This window comes from Neophocaena asiaeorientalis, unplaced genomic scaffold (genome assembly GCF_003031525.2).
Source record: "Neophocaena asiaeorientalis asiaeorientalis breed wild unplaced genomic scaffold, Neophocaena_asiaeorientalis_V1.1 scaffold7, whole genome shotgun sequence".
Lineage (NCBI taxonomy): Eukaryota > Metazoa > Chordata > Mammalia > Artiodactyla > Phocoenidae > Neophocaena > Neophocaena asiaeorientalis.
This window is the reverse complement of record NW_020185337.1, coordinates 14,779,750-14,800,806: the sequence shown is the minus strand read 5'-3', so window position 1 is coordinate 14,800,806 and position 21,057 is coordinate 14,779,750. Positions and strand designations below refer to the sequence as shown.

General features: G+C 37.6%; 1 protein-coding gene across 4 annotated transcripts in view; it reads left to right on the top strand.

The window, feature by feature from the left end:
* The first annotated feature begins 321 nt into the window (after nt 1-321).
* PDLIM5 (PDZ and LIM domain 5) overlaps nt 322-21,057 on the top strand; it is a 206,988-nt gene continuing 186,252 nt past the window's right edge. For all 4 annotated transcript variants that reach the window (XM_024736150.1, XM_024736149.1, XM_024736153.1 and 1 more), the window contains exons 1-2: nt 322-395; nt 3,509-3,646. In XM_024736150.1, the coding sequence (XP_024591918.1) occupies nt 3,551-3,646 (96 nt within the window). In that variant the 5' untranslated portion in view covers nt 322-395; nt 3,509-3,550. The remainder of the gene's footprint in view (nt 396-3,508; nt 3,647-21,057) is intronic.

Genomic DNA, 21,057 nt, shown 5'->3' with positions numbered 1-21,057 from the left:
TAAGACTACTGCCACCGAAAGTCTGTAGCGCAATTGTTTTACCGCAGCGGCTTCAGCTCGCCGAAGCAAGCCCGCTCGCTAGGCGCCGAGGCAAGCCCGCTCGCTAGGCGCCGAGGCAAGCCCGCTCGCTAGGCGCCGAGGCAAGCCCGCTCGCTAGGCGCCGAGGCAAGCCCGCTCGCTAGGCTCCGCAGCACCCTTCTCCCAGCGCCTCTCACCCCTGCTCGGCCCGGGGGCGTGGCCTGGGAGGAGGGGGCGTGCCTTGGCTCGGGGGCGGGGACTGTGGGGTTGGGGAGCCAGGAGGCGGAAGTTCCCGGAGGCCGTGGGGACGGCGTACACACCACGAGTCACTTGTCAGCGCTCGTCTGAGGCGGAGGCATCGCCGCGCGGGATCCGAGGTGAGTGGCCGCCCGCCGGCGATGCGCGTCTCGGATCCCCGATAGGGAGGAGGGAAAGAAGGGGTCGCCGTACGCAGAGCGCGTGGAGGGAAGCCCAGCTAGTGGAGAGGAGGGGGCGCGCCTCGCGCCGGGTGGCTGCTCAGGTGTTTGCCGGACGCCGATCAGCGGAGGTGGGAGAGCGGCGTGGGAGCGGGCCCCAGACCAGAGGACGGGCACTGGAGCTCGGGCGGATTGGGACGAGAGCGGCGGCGTCGCCGGGCACGCACCTAGGCGTCCCGAGACACTCGCGTCCAGCGCGAGTCTCCCGGGGGTGTGGGGAGGAAGCGGGTCTAAACGGGAACGGCGTGCTGATTTTTTATTTGCTCTCACGCTACTGAGAAGCATTTATTTCCCCCCGAATATTTAGGATTGTGTAACCTGTTAGGGGACAACTTCCGTGCGTCCAGAAATAAAGCTTGTTTAAGAAACAAATCTGTCATGAACGCCAGATTTATTAGTGCTCGCGTACTTGGTGGGGCTTTTTTTAAAAGACTGTGGTCCCGTTCGTTTGACAGTAAGTGGAAAAAGGAAGGGCGTATGGACAGGGCAGTCCTTGGAAAGAAAATTTGTGGCTGCGCTGGGCAGGGTAGGTCTCGGGTGTGATCGCCAGAGCCTCTCCCAAGTCTGCCTTCCTGACCACGGGGACGTTGGAAGCCGCCTGCCTAGGGAGCAGCCGGCTTGGGAACCTTATTTGGCAAACAGGGCTAGGCGTGAACCTCTCTGCTGGAAAACTGTCTCGTCGGCTACTTTCACCCGGTGCCTGTGGCTTTAGTTCTTCCACTCTACCATGACAGTCGCTCAATCTGGGGAAGAAGAGGATCTCAAGATACAGCTTTAATTTCAGACCCTTCTCGGAGAAATTCATCATGAGTTCTTTCCCTTCTCCCACCCACCGAAGAAGCTGGGCTAGGAGTGTGGGAAATGCCAGGCTTCCTGCCTAAGTACTAGAGCGAAGACATTGTTTGGACTTTCCCCTAAAAGACAATCCAGCACGGTACAGAAGTGCCAACATTTTCTACGTGCTTGAAAGCAGAAAGGCTGCTCAATATTTCCTGCCTGCTTGGTATTTAAGGAAGGGTTCGGGCACTAATATTACCAGACCTGGAAAAGGCCAATAGTATTAACAGTTGCTTTGGTTTCAGAATATTTTAAGGCACGTGAAACTAGCAAAGGGAGAGTACTGGAAGGGAAACGACACTAGAAATGAACTGATGCTGGTTCTGTAGTGTGGCGGTGACCTTGCCAGTGCTAGAGATTTTAATAACAAATGGGAGAAATCAGGAAGGGAACTCACAAGTAAAGGAAGCTGCAGGTACATAGGTTGATATATGAATTAAACACATTTTCTTGTAGGGAACATTGGGATTAGAGGAAGTGGAACCTAACTTTCAAATTCTTCTCTTGACAAAAAGTTAAAGATTAAAAAAGAAGGAGGGGTAGGCTGCCTGTGAAATATCTGTTGGCTTTACACACTTTTGATTTATATTGTGTGCCATTATCCAGTCTTTCTCTACAAGTTCTCTAAAACTTTTATTACAGTGAGAAAGCAATTAGACTATGTGGCTCCTTACTATTTGTTTTTCACATATATCAAATAGCTTGATCTCTGGTTTGGCCTTTTCATCTTTTTAGTGTTTGTTGCATCAGTATTGACGTAATGTATTATTGGCTAGTAGTTCAGTGAACTACTATGCCAGTGGAAAAGCCCATTTTGTTTCTGGGCAGATGCAGGGCAGATTTTTACTGATTTTTCTTTAAGAACTGGACTTATATGAAAGTTTTGCCTCATTTTCTCCATATGAGAAGATGGAATCTGCTGGCTTTTAATATACCCAGTGATTCTCATATCTACATCTGCCACTGTTAATTTGGTGTGATGGAACAGAAATTTTCAATGGGTTAAAAAAATGGAATAATATTTTAAGACAGATAATAGGTGATGATTTGGCTGAATAGCACAGATTTTCCAAGGAAGTGTGTCTGAAACAGCTTTTTTAAAAAAAATGTGGTTTTAAAATTATTACACATCTGTTACATTATGTTTAAAGAGGGAAATAATAGGTGTCTTAGTATTACATTTTAGAAGACCTCCATTCCTCCCAGTTTCTCCCACTCACACATAACCACCATAACAACCAACACCAAACTCCGAGTCACACTATTTTTTCTTTAGTTTTTTTTTTTGTTATATAGAAGTACTACCATGAGAGTCATGAGCGCCCTTCCAGCAAAACACAGAAGAAAGAAAGCACTGAAGCGCTGGTTCTTTTCTAAAGCTCTAATGCTTTCATGCATTAAGATTCACCTTTTATTCCTACCATGTTTAGTCAGACTTATACACTGTGTGGTAAATGCTCACTCCACTTTGCCTGACGAGGTGTGTATATAAAACAAAAAGCATGTTCTGATTGAAATATCATTGTGCCAGAGTATTGCCCATCATTGCCTGTCTGAAGAAAATATAAATAATTTCTTTGCGTGGAAAATAACATGTCCCCAGAAGAGGAAATACAAGTTGTACTTGATAATTGGAGAGAATAGTTTTATGCATTAAAAAACAACTTCTCGTTTTAAAGAATTTAGAGTTTGGAAAGCATGAATGAGAGTCTACCGATTTGTAGTTCTTTTCATATGTTAGGATAACTTAGAATTTAAGTAAGTGAAATTGAAGGACTCTTGCTAACTGCAGGCAGAAGGACAGAGAAAATCATTTTGAATTAAACCTGAAATAAAGTTTTGTTCTTTTTTTGTATAAAATGAAGTGTTGTAAAGTACTTTGAATTAAAGTTTGTATGCAAGAAGCCACAAATTGTAGTGTAGCAAGTTGTAGAACTGATCAAATGTCTAGAAATATACTCTGATATGGAATTTTTAGACTATGGAAATTGGCATGAGCTTAGAGAATATGTATTAGCTCATAGATTCCTTTTCTTTGACTGAAATGAGAACTTAATATGACTTATTTTGCATATCCCCTCTTCCCCCCAAAACAAAATACTGAAGATCATTTAGTTGAAATATGAAATGGGTTTTAAAATAAACATTTTTGTTAACCATCTAATTTTCTTTCACAGTTTCTTTCATTTTTGGGCATTGGACTTTGAGCCATTAGAACCATGAGCAACTACAGTGTGTCCTTGGTTGGCCCAGCTCCTTGGGGTTTCCGGCTACAAGGTGGCAAGGATTTCAACATGCCTCTGACAATCTCTAGCGTAAGCAAACTTTACAGATTTTATTGTGGATATTCATTCAATGCATAGTCCTAGAAACATCACGGCCGAGTTGTTGAATTCTCTGGATGACCTGCGCTCTACTTAATAAAATTGCTTATGGAATATGATCTCAGCAAACTTAGTTATGTATAGTAAAGGATGGGCTGGGGAGGGAATTTAGCAAGGATAATTGATTTCAATTAAGCTTATTTTCCCCCATCTTAATAATAAAATTGAAAGCATTTAACTGGGGGGACAGACTCCAAATCTTTGAACTGTGGCTAATTTGGGGAGTTCTCTGGACCTTAGTTTCTTCATATGTAATAGAAGTTTACACTGGGATTTTCACGGTCCCTTTCAGCTCCAAAAGATGTTTATTAGAAACTGTTGATCAATATTGAATAAAATGACTGTTTTTGGTGTTATTTCCTCAGCTCGCTCTCTGGTGAGGGGTTAGTCTACAGTAAAATGGCCAAAAGCTACTTACCTATGAAGAGAAAACGAAGGGCTTGGATGGCCAACTAGATAGTCAGCCTTTGAATGCTTAAGATTTGGCTATTTACCTCATGGATTTAGTTTGAATGTATTCTGTGTATATATTTTAATGATATGTTTTCATGATGATAATGACACTGATGAAGGGAGTAATTATAGCTTTCATTTATTGAGGTTTGACTGGGTGTCAGGCATTGTTTCACTTTCATCTCCAGTAGGTAATTATTGCTATTAATTACTTGTATAACATTTCAGAGGGTTTTTTGTGTATTCAAATAAATATGAATATCTATTCCCCTTTTACTTACATGGTAGCATCTTAATACACACTGTTCCACACGTTACTTTTTTTCTCAACAATTTACCTTAGAGAGCTTTCCCTGTTACTAGAGTTTTTTTCTTTTTCTTTTTTTTTTTAATAACAGATGTATAGAATTCTTTTGTAGGGAAGTAAAATTTATTTAAGTAATCCCCTATTGAAGGGCATTTATACTGTTGCCAGTATTGCTATTACAAGTAATGCTTCAGTGGATATCATATATACATAATTATATATGTATAATTTTGATAGGTTATGCCAGTTTGTACTTTTGTGTAATACATAAAAAAATCTATTCCCCCAACAGCATTACCAGCAAACTTTTGGGTTTTTGCCAAGTTCTTTACTTCATCTCAGTTAATTCTCACACCAACCTGTGAAGTAGTGGTTTTATTCTCATTGTAAAGAACTGTGCTGTGAGCTCCCATGGCTGGTGTGGAAGAACTGGCTTTCAAGCAGTTAATGCTCTGCTTCCTCCCCAGTAAGCTTTATCATAAATTTAGGTAGATTGCTTCTCTAGTTAGATATTTAGAGAGTTACCTTTTGGTTTAATTATATATGTACTTATTATTTAATTATATATGTGTGTGTATATATATATACACACACACACACACACACACACACACACACACTGCTTCTTACAGTATGTATATCCAACTCGATTTTGAAAGATTAAAAATAAGTTTGTAACAATTACGTATCTCTATTAAAATACTTCAATCCCAGTTTACTAATGAAGTTTTCCTTGTTTCTTGGCTATGGATTTTTAAAATAGTTATCTTTATCAAATTCCATCTTGATTCCAGTTACTCAGATTTTACAAGGAAACACATGTATGTAATCCAGCCTGAAAGTTTTAAGACTTTGCCTGGTTGGATGAAATTTTAAATGTAAAGCATCTGTGTGAAAATGTGTCTTGTGATTTATTCCTGTTTGAGGGGGGCAGTATCTTTTTGCCTCCTACTGAAGAGCCATCATGAAGAAAGGAAGAATATTTGAATATTGTCTGTTTTCGCATTCTGTTTACATTATTTTAGATTAATTTTGAATATCCTAGTTTATGATAATGGACTAAAGAAAATTATGGTTTAAATGCTTCCATTTTTTGCTGCAAAAAAAGTGTAGAAACAAATTAACACCTCACGCAACACACTTTGTTGTTTGATTGTAGAAGTGCAGATGGAGTATGTAAATGTTGTGGTACCATACCTTTAAAAAAGTTCTCTGTGCTTCAGTTTCCTGGCAGACAATCTGAGTTCCATGTTGTGATGCTGACACAACAGAACACTGTGTACATACATATGTGCCCTCTCCTGGCACAGAAGAAATGCTTTCCTTGTGTAGACAGAGTGTTAATTAAAGGATTTTGAACACACTGATTAAAAGAGACTACGGTAACAAAGCTGCTGAGTTATTTCTGTTCTCTTACAAAAGTCTCTGCCATCTCCTGTGACCTTTTTGGGCCTTGTGCAGTGGGGCATGCAATTCATTCTGGATTGGCGAGGAGAGGGAATGTTGGTGCAACTGTGCAGCTAGGCTGTTGGCCTTTCATTGTAGTTATTTTTAACCCCTTGTGTGGTTCAGTTTAAACAGGCCCAGAAACATTGCCTAATAAAGATGGGTGCCTAATAACTAATCCATATTGTGGCAGTAAGATTATTAATGTTATACCTCATCTTAATTAGTTCTCTGGTTATATTTATTCTGCCTTAATTATGTAAAATTATTGGGATATATTTCAGTGGTCACCAGATTATTTAATTAGTAGTATCAAGAGGCAATTAAAACCTGAAAGCATGCCTTAAAATATGTAATTTAGTGATTCTCTTATTTTAATAATGTATGTGGAATTCTTAACAAGGTCTGGCATGGTATTCTCTCAGTTGTTATCTTTTACAATAATATGAAATTAAAAAGAAAAATTTAGAGACTTGAAACATCAAATCCCCCATAATTTTAGGGAACATAGCAGTTATATATTTTTTTACTTACAGTCTGTTGGAATTGATAAAGAAAAATAAACTTACAGGTTTGTGCTTCGCTAGGAACCTGCATCTATATATAGTTCAAACGTGTACAGTATTCCCCTGGTCATGTATTATTATGATGAACTCCAAAGGGCTCTTTGCGTTTCCTTATAATATTGGAACTCTGTGATATCAAATGTATTTGAGATAAATAAGCCATTGGCTGGGACTTGAACATTCTGTTTTCTTGAGATTTCGTTACCAGCATAGGAATATATGGATTATGACTTGCTTCGTAAAGCATACAAACTGTAAAATTTTAACATTACTCTCAGATTTTGTTCCCCATCTCTTCTGTATGAGTTTTGCATACTTTTTTAGTAGGTGGGTTTCTAAGATAAGATTGGTGATTGTTGCAAACTTTTTGAAAAGATCCTCAAATTGCTGTAATTGCCTGATCCCATGTCATTGTCTTCAATTTCCTATCCTTAAAGTGGTGTGTTGGCTACTGGAGTTTGCAGGCTGTCTTTTTATGACCCTGTATTTATGGAATTGCCTTGAAGCCATGGTATGTGAGGATGGGTTTTATTGTAGCAGTGTGGGTTTGTTGGTCTTTGCCAATATATTTTATAAGAAGAAATAGGAGACTTGTTGCACAATTCAAGGCCATATTTTGGCAAGTTGCTGACCCTCATGATGGAATTACAAGAAAGATAGTGCATTTGTGAATAACATTTTAAGTACAGCATCCTAAAATTGAAATACTCTCCTTGTGTTATTTTCTGATGTATGACATTAGAATTTTTCCCTTAGCTGTCAGTATTTGGATTTCCTGAAGTTGATCTCCCAATTCTCTATAAACACATCTATGGTGTTTCTTTAGCAGATAAAATCAGGTCAGGCATTTTAATACCCAAATAATAGAGATTTAGATTCTCAACAGTGAGGGGAGGATCATTTGTTACCAGGTCAGACAAGATTTTAGTTGGATTTGAAAAGCAGAAGAAATGTACCATTTCCTGGAGTATGGAGTCCTGTTTAGGAGTATTACATAGAACAGAGAAAGAGCCGTGAAAACACTTTGCTGTGAATTCATTCATTCAGTAATTAAAAGGATACTTCCTAGAAGCCATTGAAGAAGAGACAAAGCATTGGGGAGTACAAAGGTTGGGGAGAAAAATAAATACAGTACTAGACAATGTCATAAGAACTGTCACAAGACAATATTTGATGGAATGACAGAGATACAGATAAGTGTTTCTCAGTTTCAGTGGGCACAGACCTTTCATATCTGTTTAGGGGTAGAGGTTTGGCTTCCTACAGGAGAAATTAATTGAACTGGTCCTTGAAGAATGAAATCTGAACACCTCAAAGTCAGTATTTCTCTGTGTTGGTTTTCAGTTCAAAGTGAAGACGAAGACTTTTCCTGCCATTGCTTGAGTCTGAGTGAAGCTGTGAATATAGCTGAGTGATTCTCCAGACAGGCCAGCTGCAGAGTTTCCCTCCTAGAGGCGGGCAGAAAGAGACTTTCAGTCCTCAAGCTGAAATGGGAGAACCATCCTCCCTTGAATAAATGGGCCCATTGTTAATTTTAAGCTGTTGAGTATTTTCTTTTACATTCCCTTCCAACTACCCTGTTATTATGCCAAGTGAGAAAGTTGATAATTTAGCTTGTTTAACTGCATAATGTACATTTCACATGTATGTTGACCCTCTGCTTTTAAAATATTAATCACCTTTTGTGGGGGGCTCAGAGACCTGTCTTTCCCCATGTGGCAGTTTTCTGTCATTTGTGGTCCGGAGGATCAAGAATCTCAAGATAATTCTGAAGGTTTTTTTCTGGTTTGTTATTTGTAAAGAAATGAAAATCTTTATCAGTATGTTTTATTGTAAGTTAATAGTTTGAGGAAAAAAAGGCTTTTTTTTTTTTTTTTTTTAGTTTTTAATGAATATTGGGCATTTTGGAAAGTTATTGGTTAACAGGAATTTTACTGGTATGCAGGATTTTTGTATCTGATGGAAGAAACAATATTGTAGAGATTGGGTGAAGTAAGAATAGCACTTTAGACCTAAGTAAGGGAGATTTTCATACAAGCTATTCACCTACTCATGAGTTAGGTCTAATATTTGCCTACTTAAACTCAGAATAACCAAAGTCTATAGACTTGTTTTCAGTCATTTCTGAGAACTTTCAATGCAAAGAGCTTGTGATGATTGTTGGTTAGGCTGCAGTGTGAATATATAGTTAATCTGAATATACAGTTAGTCTTTGTCTGAAATATCCTGTTTGCAGTAGCTCTTACCCAGGTTCCCATGCACTGCAAGACTGGTCATGGCCTTTTCCCCCAGTTACAACTGCATGGAGGAGAAATACGATATGAGCTAGTTAATCTAGGAGCAAACATTGCTCCAGATAAAAAGAGGTTGTTTCTTTGGCATCTTATTATTATTTTTTAAAATTTATTTATTTTATTTTTGGCTGCGTTGGGTTTTTGTTGCTGCGCGGGGCTTTTCTCTAGTTGCGGCGAACGGGGGCTACTCTTCCTTGCGGTGCACGGGCTTCTCATTGCGGTGCCTTCTCTTATTGCAGAGTATGGGCTGTAGGTGTGCAGGCTCAGTAGTTGTGGCACTCAGGCTCAGCAGTTGTGGCTCGCAGGCTCTAGAGCACAGGCTCAGTAGTTTTGGCGTACGGGCTTAGTTGCTCTGCTGGATGTGGGAACTTCCTGGACCAGGGCTTGAACCCGTGTCTCCTGCATTGGCGGGCGGATTCTTAACCACTGCACCAACAGGGAAGCCCCTGTTTGGCATCTTATAAGAGATAATTATGTTTCAGCTTTAGGAGGTGAGACTCTAGGCCTTTGTTTGAATTTTTGAAATGTAGAAATATTGAGTATACGATATAAAACTTGACAAAACAAGATCCTCACATGTGAAATGTTAATATATGTATAGATTTGCAAATAAGTGACATAATGTTGGGAATGAAAAGAAAACATTAGTTTAAGAAAGTAATGAGCAGTGACCATAGTGTGGTGACCCCTAATTTAGGTATTCTGGGTGCAGAGCCACTGTATAGCCCTGCTGGGAATTCAGGTTTGTTTTTTAAATTACAGAGTGGGAAAATCACTTTTATAGCATAGATACTCTTTTTTTTAAAGGTAATAAAATATTTAGGTATGGACAGAGCAGACAGTATTGAATGAACGTTTAAAGTCAGGCTTGGAAGAATTTTTTATAGTATTAAAATGGAATCTCTCAAATCTTCACTTCCCCATCTGTCACCTTATTATCATTTCTTTCTTGTTGCATAAGTGGAGTTATCTATCCTTCTGTAAATACTCAGATTTCTTTTACAGCTGAGTTTGTTACCCATTTTGTGTGATAATTACTGGAACAAAGTTCATCAACCTCACTGGCATTTCGTCCACCCGGCAGGGCTGAGCAGTTGCAGCAAATGTCCTTGTCCAGCCTAAATGGAGGAGAGTAAAATGAACTGGGGACTTGATGGGAGGGAAAGAACAAGTTAGATTGAAAGAGAAAAAGAAAGAGGCAGTTTTAAAAAGGTCACAATGGGAACAGTTGTTTACTGGGTCAGATTTGGTACTCAAGAAATCTTCACCCTTCACCCTTTTCCCCCTTCTAAAGTTTGGTTAATTTATGCTTTTCTTTAGGTAAGATATTCATATGCGTTGAAAGCCAAATGACTCAATAGCGTTTAGAGGAAAGAGCCTCCTGTTGTCCCGTCATTCATTTCCTCTGCCTGGAAGCAACCAGTGTTAGCAGTTTCCTGTGTATACTCTCCGGGATAATCTATACAGATGTGTGAAAATACACGTATATCCTCATCATCCCCCTTTCCAACACAAATAGTATCCTTAAAAATCTGCTTTTTTTTTTGGCATTTTGCTTTTTTCACTTAACCCCAAGTCAGTAAATATATCCTCATTCTTTTTGTACAGCTGCATTGTATTTGGATTTATCATCATTTATTTAACCAGTTCCTATTGATGGACAATTAGGTTGTTAGGTTGTTTCTAATCTTTTTCTTTTAGTAACACTGTAGTGTAATTTTTGCATCAATAACTATACCTATCTGTATATGGCATATATATGAGCATACCTGTGAGATAGATTCCTAGAAATGGAATTGCTGAGTCAAAGAGTTGTATGCAATTGTAATTTTGATTGATATTGCCAAATATCTCTATAGAGACACTCCTACCCACAACGAGAAAGCCAGTTTCCTCATACCTGTGCTAGCACACGTTTGGACAAACTTTCATCTTTTCCAGTCAGATGGGCCTATTTCCATCTTTCTCCTTTTTTACAGGGCTTAATCACAGGTATTCTACAGAGGATTCTGTATGTTTTTAAGTGGCTCTTTTTTTTTTTCCATTTTGCATGAGAATGTACAAAATAAAGATGTGCTGACCTTCTTTAAATGATTTTTTAACTTCTGGGGGGATGCTATTTATTTGAATTTTTTCATTTAGAGCTTTGGTTAATAATTATCCTCTATCATTTGTTGCCTATTTCCAAACGGATTTCCTCTCTCTGTTAACATATGACTTCCAATTACATGGTGAAAGGTTTTTTTGTTTTTTGTGGAATAGTTTTTGGCATAGTGCCCTGTCATAAACTTTCTGAAAAATTAAGCAAATCACATTTAATAGACTTCAGGTTGTTTTCTTTGGAGTTTCTCCAGCAGCCTGATATATTGTGGAATTTTAAATCCTACTCTTCTCTAGCTCCCCTTAGGGATGTGACAAAGAGACTGACCATAATGAGGTATTTGGCCTGGTCCCTGGGCATAGTAAAATTCACCCTTAGGAACCTCACTGTTTTCATATCAACTGTTATTAGCCAGTGGAGCATAACAAGTCACAACGGTTTCCAGTGTTCCACAGCATAGTGAGTCAGGCATTGTGAAGGCATCCTAACGTGTGGCACGATATATTTCTTCATTTTACCTGGGTGGAAGCAGCAGAGAGCGTAAGTGTTGGTAACCTTGGTGACAAGAAGAGTCAGAATGCCAGGGATGTTTGTATTTTATGTGCTTAAAGTTGAGGGAAGGAGGAATTGCCCTTTACTATGCTGTAAAATTTTTAATATGATGAGAAGTGTTTGGAACTAGATAGTAAGTTGCACGGTTTGTTATTTGAATTCTGTGACTTGTTAAACACTTTTTCCTAGGATTCAAAAAGTGATTTAACAATGACCACTGTTCTTCATTATAATTATCTTGGGTAAATTTTGATTTACCAAAAGAGGAAGTTTTTTTTTTTTTTTTTTTTAATGACATTAACAACCGAATCCCATTTACGGTTGATTCCATAGGGGCTTGAGTGTTGAGATTTGGTTCCACTGAGATTCCAGTTACAGTATTAGACCAGTATTTCTCAAATGATTTCTGAGATATTAACTTTTAGAGATGGTAAAACTTAAACATTTACTAAGGTTGTATAATGCTAGCCAGAGGAGATTGTAGATATGTTCTGAAAGTGTTTTCTTCTTGAGAAAACATACTGGAGGACAAATATCCTTTAGAAAGCAAATGCTTTGTTCCTTAACTAGCAACCCTTAGGGATGTTCTGGAGAAAGAAGTTTGTAAATAAATACAAGCATTGTTATACATGTAATTTTCATGACTTTGGACATTCTCTTGAAGAATCTCCATCTGACTTCCAAATATTCTATGAATGGTTCCTTTGATCTTTTTATACTAGGCATTTCTGTTTATATGTACCTTTATTCATTCTGGAAGATTCTAGTTCGTATCTAATTCTCAGAGTGACACTTTGATAGCTTAGCAGACAGAGGTGTTTCCAAACTTCATCAATGGCTTGTTCCCTCCTAGGCTGTTTCCTCATCTTCAGGGTGGCACGTTGCCGAGGCAGGAATTCTAAAATCCTGCATTTAATATATTAATCCCGTCAGGCCCACTTGACAGAACTGAGTTTACAGTCCAGAATGCCTGTTTGGAATCCTTAAGTCCTTGGTCTCTATGCTTCAAGCACAGTACCATTAGCCCTACCCATCCCTCAGGGCACATTCATATACTAGGTGCTCTTTGAAATGCTTGACGGCTCCAACTCACTTGGGTCTCCTTTCTTTCCTATGTTAAATAATAATAATGACAATACACTGACATTTATTGAGCCCCTGTTATTGTCTAGGCCCTGATGTAGATATTTTGCACATGTTCGATTATTTAATCCTCATAGTGACCCTCTGAGGAAGTATGATTTAAAACCTCTGATTTGCAGATGAAGAAACAGAGAGACAGAGCAGTTAAATAAGATGCTCAAAGTTACACAGCTAGTAATTGGTTAGGCTTAGGATGTGATACCAGACAGACTGAGTAGTAATACTGTAATGCTTTTAAACCAGTATACTCTGTTTTCTGGGAACAGGTGACAGTTTTTACTACTGACAACCGAGTTTGTATGTGTTTCTTAAAGAGAGAATCAAAGACTTGTGTAAATGGGAGTGACTGAGATTACTTTTAAAACTATGACTAGTTTCTAAACTAATCATTAACATCATAAGTGAGATTTTAAAAATGTGCCTTCTAGGCCCAGACTTTGAATTCAGGATGTTTAGGGATTCTCACATGCCTTATGGATGTTTCTCGTGTACCATCGAATCCCGTTTTGTACACTAATGTTTGGGAACATTATGTAGCTTTTATTTCTTAAAAATATTTTTAGTATGGATCTTTTGTTATTTAGATCACTTCATCAAAAAGATTAAGGCTAAATTGCAGTGGAACTGCCACTGACTAAATAATGTGACAGATCTGCTTTTCTCCAACTACTGGTCTTTTCACTTTTTTCAGGGTTCAGTCAACATAGGTCAAATTCTTTTTGGAAGTAAATGTCAGTGTTAACAATATATGATATCAGGCTTCAGTTCTATTAATGATGCTGAAAGTATCTTTAGAACACTTTGAAGTTGGTACATTACTTATAATATTTTAATACTATAAAATTTAATAATGAATGTTAAATTTACCAAAGACTTCTGGAGGAATCTTTAGTAACTTTAACCAGTATATAACCAAGTATATAACAAGTATAGTTGGTTTTGTTTCATACCTCATTGTTAAGATAAAGTGGTACAATTTATGTTAAAAGGAACTGCATATAGTCTTTTTAAGGCCAAATTTTTGGTCTTCATATTATGTTTCACGGTGGTACAGTTTAAGAACATACAAATAGGTCATATACTTTGTTAAATCATGAACCTCTCTCACCAGGAAAAAAACCGCTACAACTCTGGGTCTTATTTACTCAAGATCATATTAAAATTCCCCGTACCTGTTCAATAACTGTTGACTGATGATTGTAATGATGATGGGGACAAATGGGAAGCTGGGTTGCAGTTATAGTCGTTTCTTCTAGAATTGTTTCGTTAATGAAATGATTAATAGTTATAATTAACTGATGAGACATTTTGGTTTTCTTTGTTTTTAATCCTAGTCAGGGTTGGTTTCTAGGAAACGCCCCCTATGTTACTTAATGTAATAGCCCTCTGCCTCCCTAGGTACCGAGTCTTCCTGTGTGTCAGCCCGAGTTTGTTTTCTCTGTAGTTGACCCAGTAGTTCTCTTTCTATCCTTTAGTGTCATGCATAACAAAGGATAGCCCTCGCACACGTTACAGCCTTTCCAGTAGGTGACTGACTTGTATTTCCTTTTAAGTCTTGTGGGTCTTCTGTTGGAAGCCATTTCTTCAAGTGTTTCTTTCTTGATGGTTGCCTCTCTTCACACCCCTGAGCATTTGCCTTTAAAAGTAGTTCAGTTTTTAAATGTCTCTTTATGTGTGACTCCCAGAACTGAACCTAACACTTCATACATTAAGACCAATGCAGAAGTATAGTTACTAAATAAGGAAACTGATTTTTGTGACCAGACAGTGCAGGGTTTAGAACTGCCCTGGGCACTGGGCTTGATAGAATTTTTACTGTTTTCTCTGTATACTATTATACTGTTTGCAGTTTTTACAATATGTGTGTCTTTTGTTTAAAAAGTGAAAGGAAATTAAAACTGGCCTGTGCTTTGTAGACATGCAAACTCAGGCTTGTCTGGACATATATGGAAGTTAGGAGAGCCTGAGAGGGGCAGGTGTTTGTGTATGTGTGTGCTGTTTGCATGAAAGATAAAGGGACTTCATGGGAAGGAATTCAAGAAACACGTGAGGTGTGTTCAAGCTTAGTCCTTGGAGATTTTATTATTATTATTTATTATCTTTTAGGAGAGATGGGTAAATTCTTGGTACAGCAGAGTACGTCCTCTTGGTATTGTCTTCTGACGCTGCCCTTCTCCTGAATGACTCATGCCAGAGCCCTAAGAGAAGGTGTTAGTTAACACATATTTGTTAGTCTCTTACTGTGTATTAGGCTTGGATAGAGAGGGTGGTTCTCTGTTTTCTGACAAACAGGTACATGGAACATGGTATGGAATATAAGAAGGAGCTTGGAAGTAGGAGAGGACATATATGTAATGAGACTTGGTCAAAGATGATAGTAATAAGCGCTTTGATCATACAGCCTAGTTAGGATGGTGGGGAACTTCTCGACTAGTGTCTATAGAATCCATAGAGGAGATAGAAGTAGCAGCAGTAGACAGAATTTACTGTTCCTACATCTGGGCATGGAGCCATTTATTCAGTATCACTATCGAGCACCTACTGTGTGCTCAGTCCTGGTCTAGGCACTGAAAGTACACAAAACTAAGTCATTATTGTTATGAACCTTATATTCTAGTAAGAGGGGCTGTTAACTCACAAGTGTATAGATAAATAAGCAATGTAATTTAATAAGGTGATGTGCTAGGGAATAATTGGGGGAACGGTATATGGGGGAAGGGTTTTACCTTAAGTTGGGCCGTCAGGACAGGCCCTTCTGACTGAGGAAGCAACATTGACTTAAGGATAAGAAGCCAGTCATGGGAAGAGGAAGGAGAACAGCACTGCAGGCATCAAGAGGCCTGGAGGCAAGAAAGAGCTTGGCGTGTTCAAGGAGGAGAAAAGGAGTGGCAGGAGTGCAGGGAGCGAGGAGGCAAGTGGAATGAGATGGGGGATGGGAGGGAAGCCAAGTGTCAGAATAAGAGATAAGGAGGCTTAAGGGAGTGAGGAGATGACATTGGGGGTGATGGTGGGACAACTGGGGGTTTGAGAAGGATTCTGATGCCTCTGGATGAGAGCTGAGCTAGGAAGAGTGGGTTACTATTACTGTGATTTTAGCGTATCTGCAAGCTGGTGTGTTTTTAAATTGTTTTTGATAGAAATTTCAGGGGAAGAATTCCAAAAATATTTTGAGCAAAGGACTAACCATATAACCTTCCAAGGTGGCTACTTGGAAGTAAGATACTCATTTTAATATGTTTGTTTGGAAAAGTTAATTATAAGTTGTAACACATACATTATTATTTTCTCATTGTTATTTGCACACTGATTACATTTTTTCTCTTTTGTGTTCTTTTAAGTTTTATTATCACTGTAAGAAGCGGCTTGTTTCCCAGATGGCTTCTGTTTTCAGTTCCTTGTGATGTTATGACCGTTTCTTCTTTAATAAGGAAATGTTGCATACATCTTCAGGAGTTGTATACAAATTATGCTGGTAACACTTTTTCAAGAGTCTGCCTCAGAGATAAAGTGAGTTAGGGTGTTTATTCTAGGTCAGATATGTTGAGCTGGAAAAGATTTTAATAGTGTCTATTTTTAAAAAGAATGTTTTAGCCTACTGGTTGGTTAATGTGCCCCATGCCAAAAGTTATGTTTTGTGGCCCCTTTATTATTTCAAGTGGAGGGAGTTTATGAGATTTAATGTTTTTCATTTCTGAACCTTTCAGAGAGGTCACTTGAACAGGATTAACATCTCATAAGAAAAGGCTGACGGTTGACACTTCAGTAAATTCAGATTTTCATGCCTTAAATACATTGTTAATGGATAAAAGTGTTGTCAATATCATGTAGCTCTAGGTCTGTAATAATAAATCATAATGCTTTAGCAAATGATGTAACTTCATACTTCATATTTAAGGTCAACTTTTTATAAATTCAGGGAATGAATGAGTTTCCTATGAGTTTTGGGGTATATTTGCAAAATAACACTTTACAGCCAACTTAGGAATATCTGTGTTACATTAAGTATGACAAAATAATACTACTAGTGTAAAAGAACTGTCAGTCTAGATAAAGTTTTCTGAACAACTTTATCTTAAGATTTAAAGTAATCTAATAGTAATTAATTTCCAGCCTAAAGAAAAACACTGCAGGCAGTTATGATTATATCATGATGAATGGTCAAACGTCCATGACTGTGTTTTATTACCAAAGCTAATATAGTAGTATTGTATTTTTTATTAATTTTTTTTTACCACAGTCCTTGGAGGTTTAGTTTTTCTCCCAATATACCATTTTAAGATTATATTTTTAGTGGACAGTATTCTGCATGCTGTTTAGTGCGGTTGTTACCAGTGCAAGCTCTGGAGCCAATGTCTGCGTGTGAATCCTGGCTCTGTAATTTACCAGCTATATATATCTGGACAAATTACTCGACTATGCCCCAGGTCCTTAACTGTCAAATGGGGGAAAAATAATATTTACATCATAGGTTTGTTGCATTGAATAAATAAACACCTGTAAAGTGCCTGGCACATAGTAAGAACTCAGTGAAGTTTACCTAATAACAGAGGTCATCTTACAGTAATAACTATTTACTAGTAATATCTAGTTGAAGCAGTTTTGACACTATATATTTCTAGATCCCTCACTTCTTAGATAGTGTCATCTTCCAAATTAATTCTGGTTTTCTTTTTCATACGTTTTTATAGAAGATTCTTTAGAAGCATCCTTCTCAGTACACACACAGACATACACATGCACACGCACACACATACACAACATACACACACTGCAGTTTGAATTATTTCATGTAACATCTTTTTAGAAGGTATATAATAAATATTTGTTAAATGAATAGCCCATTTCCTTCTTCCATCTGTCATGATCTGGCATAAACTCTCAAAAAGATCTGAAAGGAGGGTTTACACCGGTAATAACCTCCAATTCGACATTCTTCCCTTAGTGATTGCCATTCACTATAGTTTTTTGTTTTTTTAGTTCTTCTAAAGAGGCATGGTAAGCTGTATTGCTGGTGAGAGACAGTCGCTCTAGGGAACAATTTTCTCCTCCAGTGAAGGATAGATTTGATTATAAGAGAGAATATATAAGTGGAATGTAGACTAGGCAAACTTAGCAATGTGTCTGCCATTTGTACCATCTCTTTCCAGTTCTGGTGCATCAGACTTTGTGTATTGGTCTCTGTGATCCTTACCTTGCCCTCTTGCTTTTCTGGCCATAGCCAACTGGACCTGGGATGGGTGCTTGACCATCTATAGGCAGTGTAGCCACCTATAGACAAAGTTAGCAGATCTCTGTATGTGGTCATACTATTTGCAAGCCTTATGAATTTTATGAAATATAAAATTTAACTACTCTGAATTTTAGCCATACAAATCAGTATAAATAAATCATTGCTGTTTCTTCATTGACTTATTTATACTTACTCCACAGATATTTACTGAATGTTGTTATATGCCAGGCACTGTCCTAGGCCCTGGGGATACAGTGGTGTGAATAAAACAAAGTCTGCCTTCCCAGACTTAAACTTTAGGGAAGTGAAGAAGTGACAATAAATAAATAAAAATAGTTGGTGATAAATAGTTTGGGGCAAAGCAAAGGAGTATGGGGAAAGGTAGTGGTAGTTGAATGTGAGTTACTGATTTATAGAAGGTGTGCAAATAAGGCCTCATAGATAAGGTGACATTGAACAGAGACTTGGATGAAGTGGGGCGGCGGGGAGAGTATTTTGGGCAAAGGGTAAAGACCATGAGATGAACATTTGCTTTGCATGTTTCAGGAACAGCAAGACTTGAGTGGCTGGAGTAGACTAAGGGGGAGAGTGGTAGAAGATGATTTTAGAACGTTGAAGGTAGTTATTTCCTAAGATTAATTGTATTAAAATCTACAGCAGTTTAGTTGATAGGACAGAAGCATTTTGCCGCTAGTTTAAAATAAGACCTTGTCAACAAAGTGATAGGTTTGGGTTTTTTGGGGGTTTTTTTTTGGTTTGTTTTTGGAAAACAGTACTGTGGTACACAGAAAATATTTCTCTGAAGTCTGAGAAGTCTGCTGACTGCAGTGTTATTTTATTCAGGATTGATACTAATTGTTAATGTATTTGAGGCTTAAAAGGTTGTAAATATTGGTATTTGTATCCTTAGTACTGTTGTTTATATGTAGGAAGAGTAACTAGTAATGAGAAGTGGTGTCAGATTTAATACATAGTTCAGTGATGGTAACTTTTGTGGAGTGGTGACTGCTCACTAATTTCATTGCTGTCACCCTTCCAAGAATATTTAGTTGGAAACATAAGGTGAAACAAAAAATTATTTTTGTCTTTTCTCCAAGATTTTGGTTTTACCCTTATTTTTCAGTTTTATAATAGAGATCGAGAAATTTTGATATCTGTTGGGTAATTACTAAAGTAACAGGCAGATTATTAAAGGCATATTAGTATGTAAAATGATTCAGTCTATTTAGGGATTGGTCAAATAATATTTGAAATTGCCTTTTAAGTTTTACTTCCAGAAACATTTCCTGGGAAGCTTAGGTCTCATTACAATGGATGATCATTAAAACATTTCATTACACCTGGCAGGAATGACCTTTTGAAGTCAGCTAGCTTCTCAGGTGGACTGGTAATTATTGTCCAGTTGTCTTCACTTCTGTACAGTCACAAGACTGTGTTCTGTTGAAATTTAAAATAAAAATAGCTAAATATTTTCTTGGGGAAGGGCAGTTTTCCCAAAGTGTTTATTTTATTATCACCGTTAGCCTTCATCTTTTTTTAAGCTTTAAGTTTTATTATTGCTGGACAATTATCTGTTATCCCAGTGAAAAATTCTGTAATCAGTTGTATTACCTTTTCCGTCAGTGAAGCCCTGCCTTTGAATTTGCCTGAAGCAGGGACAAGAAGTGTTATAAACAGAAATTTTCTCATCAAAGGAGATTGCTGTGTAAAGGACAGTTTTATTCTAATGGAGAGCTACTTTCTAATCTAACGGTAAAGCTCCAAACGTAATCAAGGTAATTTGTTTTTCTAGAGTTGGTAACAATTTAAGACTGATTTTTCAGTGACTTTGTGAAGCAAGTGTTTTCCTCAGCAACATTTGGAAGTTGATTTAGCAGGCTGTTTAAATAATTAGGTCTTGTGCTTGTCTGGTTTTGATAATTCACATTTTGGCAAATGCAATAGACTTGAGTTTCATGGTCAGATTTGGCCTTCGCCAGAAATGGTGATTATTATTTGCATTGATGTTAATTTTATTTTAACCTCAACAAAGTCATAGTTTTTCTTTAAAGAGGAAAATAAAAATTAAAAACAATAGCAGAAAAGTAGAATGGTGGTTAAAGGGCCTAGGGGGAGAGGGAGATGGGGAGTTGTTTAATGGGTATAGAGTTTCAGTTTTACAACATGAAAAAGTTCTGGAGCTCTGTTGCACAACAGTTTAAATATATTTACCACTACAGGACTACACGAATTGATATGACTTTTATTTGATCAATAGAAAATGACCAGCTTATAAGCCTTTGCTATTTCTTATGTGTTACAAATATACATTCTAAAAGAAAGATTTATTTTTTCTTGAAGTGCCAGAGATATAGTAATAGCATTTAGACAGGAGTGAGTAGACAGCAAATTACTAACTTTTACTTGAAATTGTGGGAACTAAAATTTAACTTCAAGGATTGGTATAGTTATGGTAACATGATTTCTTAATGAAATTGAACAGATTTACCAGGGAATAGCCTCTATATTTAAAGACAGTGGAAAGTTTGTCAGAATTGGCAAACCACCTCCCAGTTCAGTAACTCTAAGGCAATTCAGTTCTGTTTTCTCTTCAAACACATGTATATATCACAAATATTGTATTTATATATAATATATAAATATATATATATATATATACTCCCAGGTCTTTTAAACTATTAAATAGTAACTCTTAAATTTGCATCATATCTAAACTGAAAAATGTTGTAAATATGCCTACATATCTCATGAGTATGACGTATGAATGCACTTGACAATTTAGTGTTAACTGATTAACACTCTGAAGCTTGATTCTTCATATATTGGTGCAACGTGCATACAAAGCTTACACGTGCGTGAGGAAGCCAGTGTCGTATTTCAGTTCTGATGGTCTAGAATCATTCCCCCTTGTTTCCTCTATAGTTTTGTAGCACATGTTATTTCTGATTGGATGTTATTTGTAATTCTGATATTTTGAACATTTTAGTGTAGGTGGATAAGAGTGTCACTTTGTTTTTTAGGTAACTCAAACCTCTTCCCACTTCTTTCTGCCTAAAAATATAGTCTGTAGAATTGTTTTGAAGAATTGTTATATTTTAATTAAAGGTTGTTCTTTGTCATTGTCATCTTTTTTGTAAGTAGTAATTTATTACAGTCTAATTTTCAAGAGGAAAAAAATTTTTACTTTCGATTATAAAAATTATATATATATAGGGCTTCCCTGGTGGCGCAGTGGTTGAGAGTCCGCCTG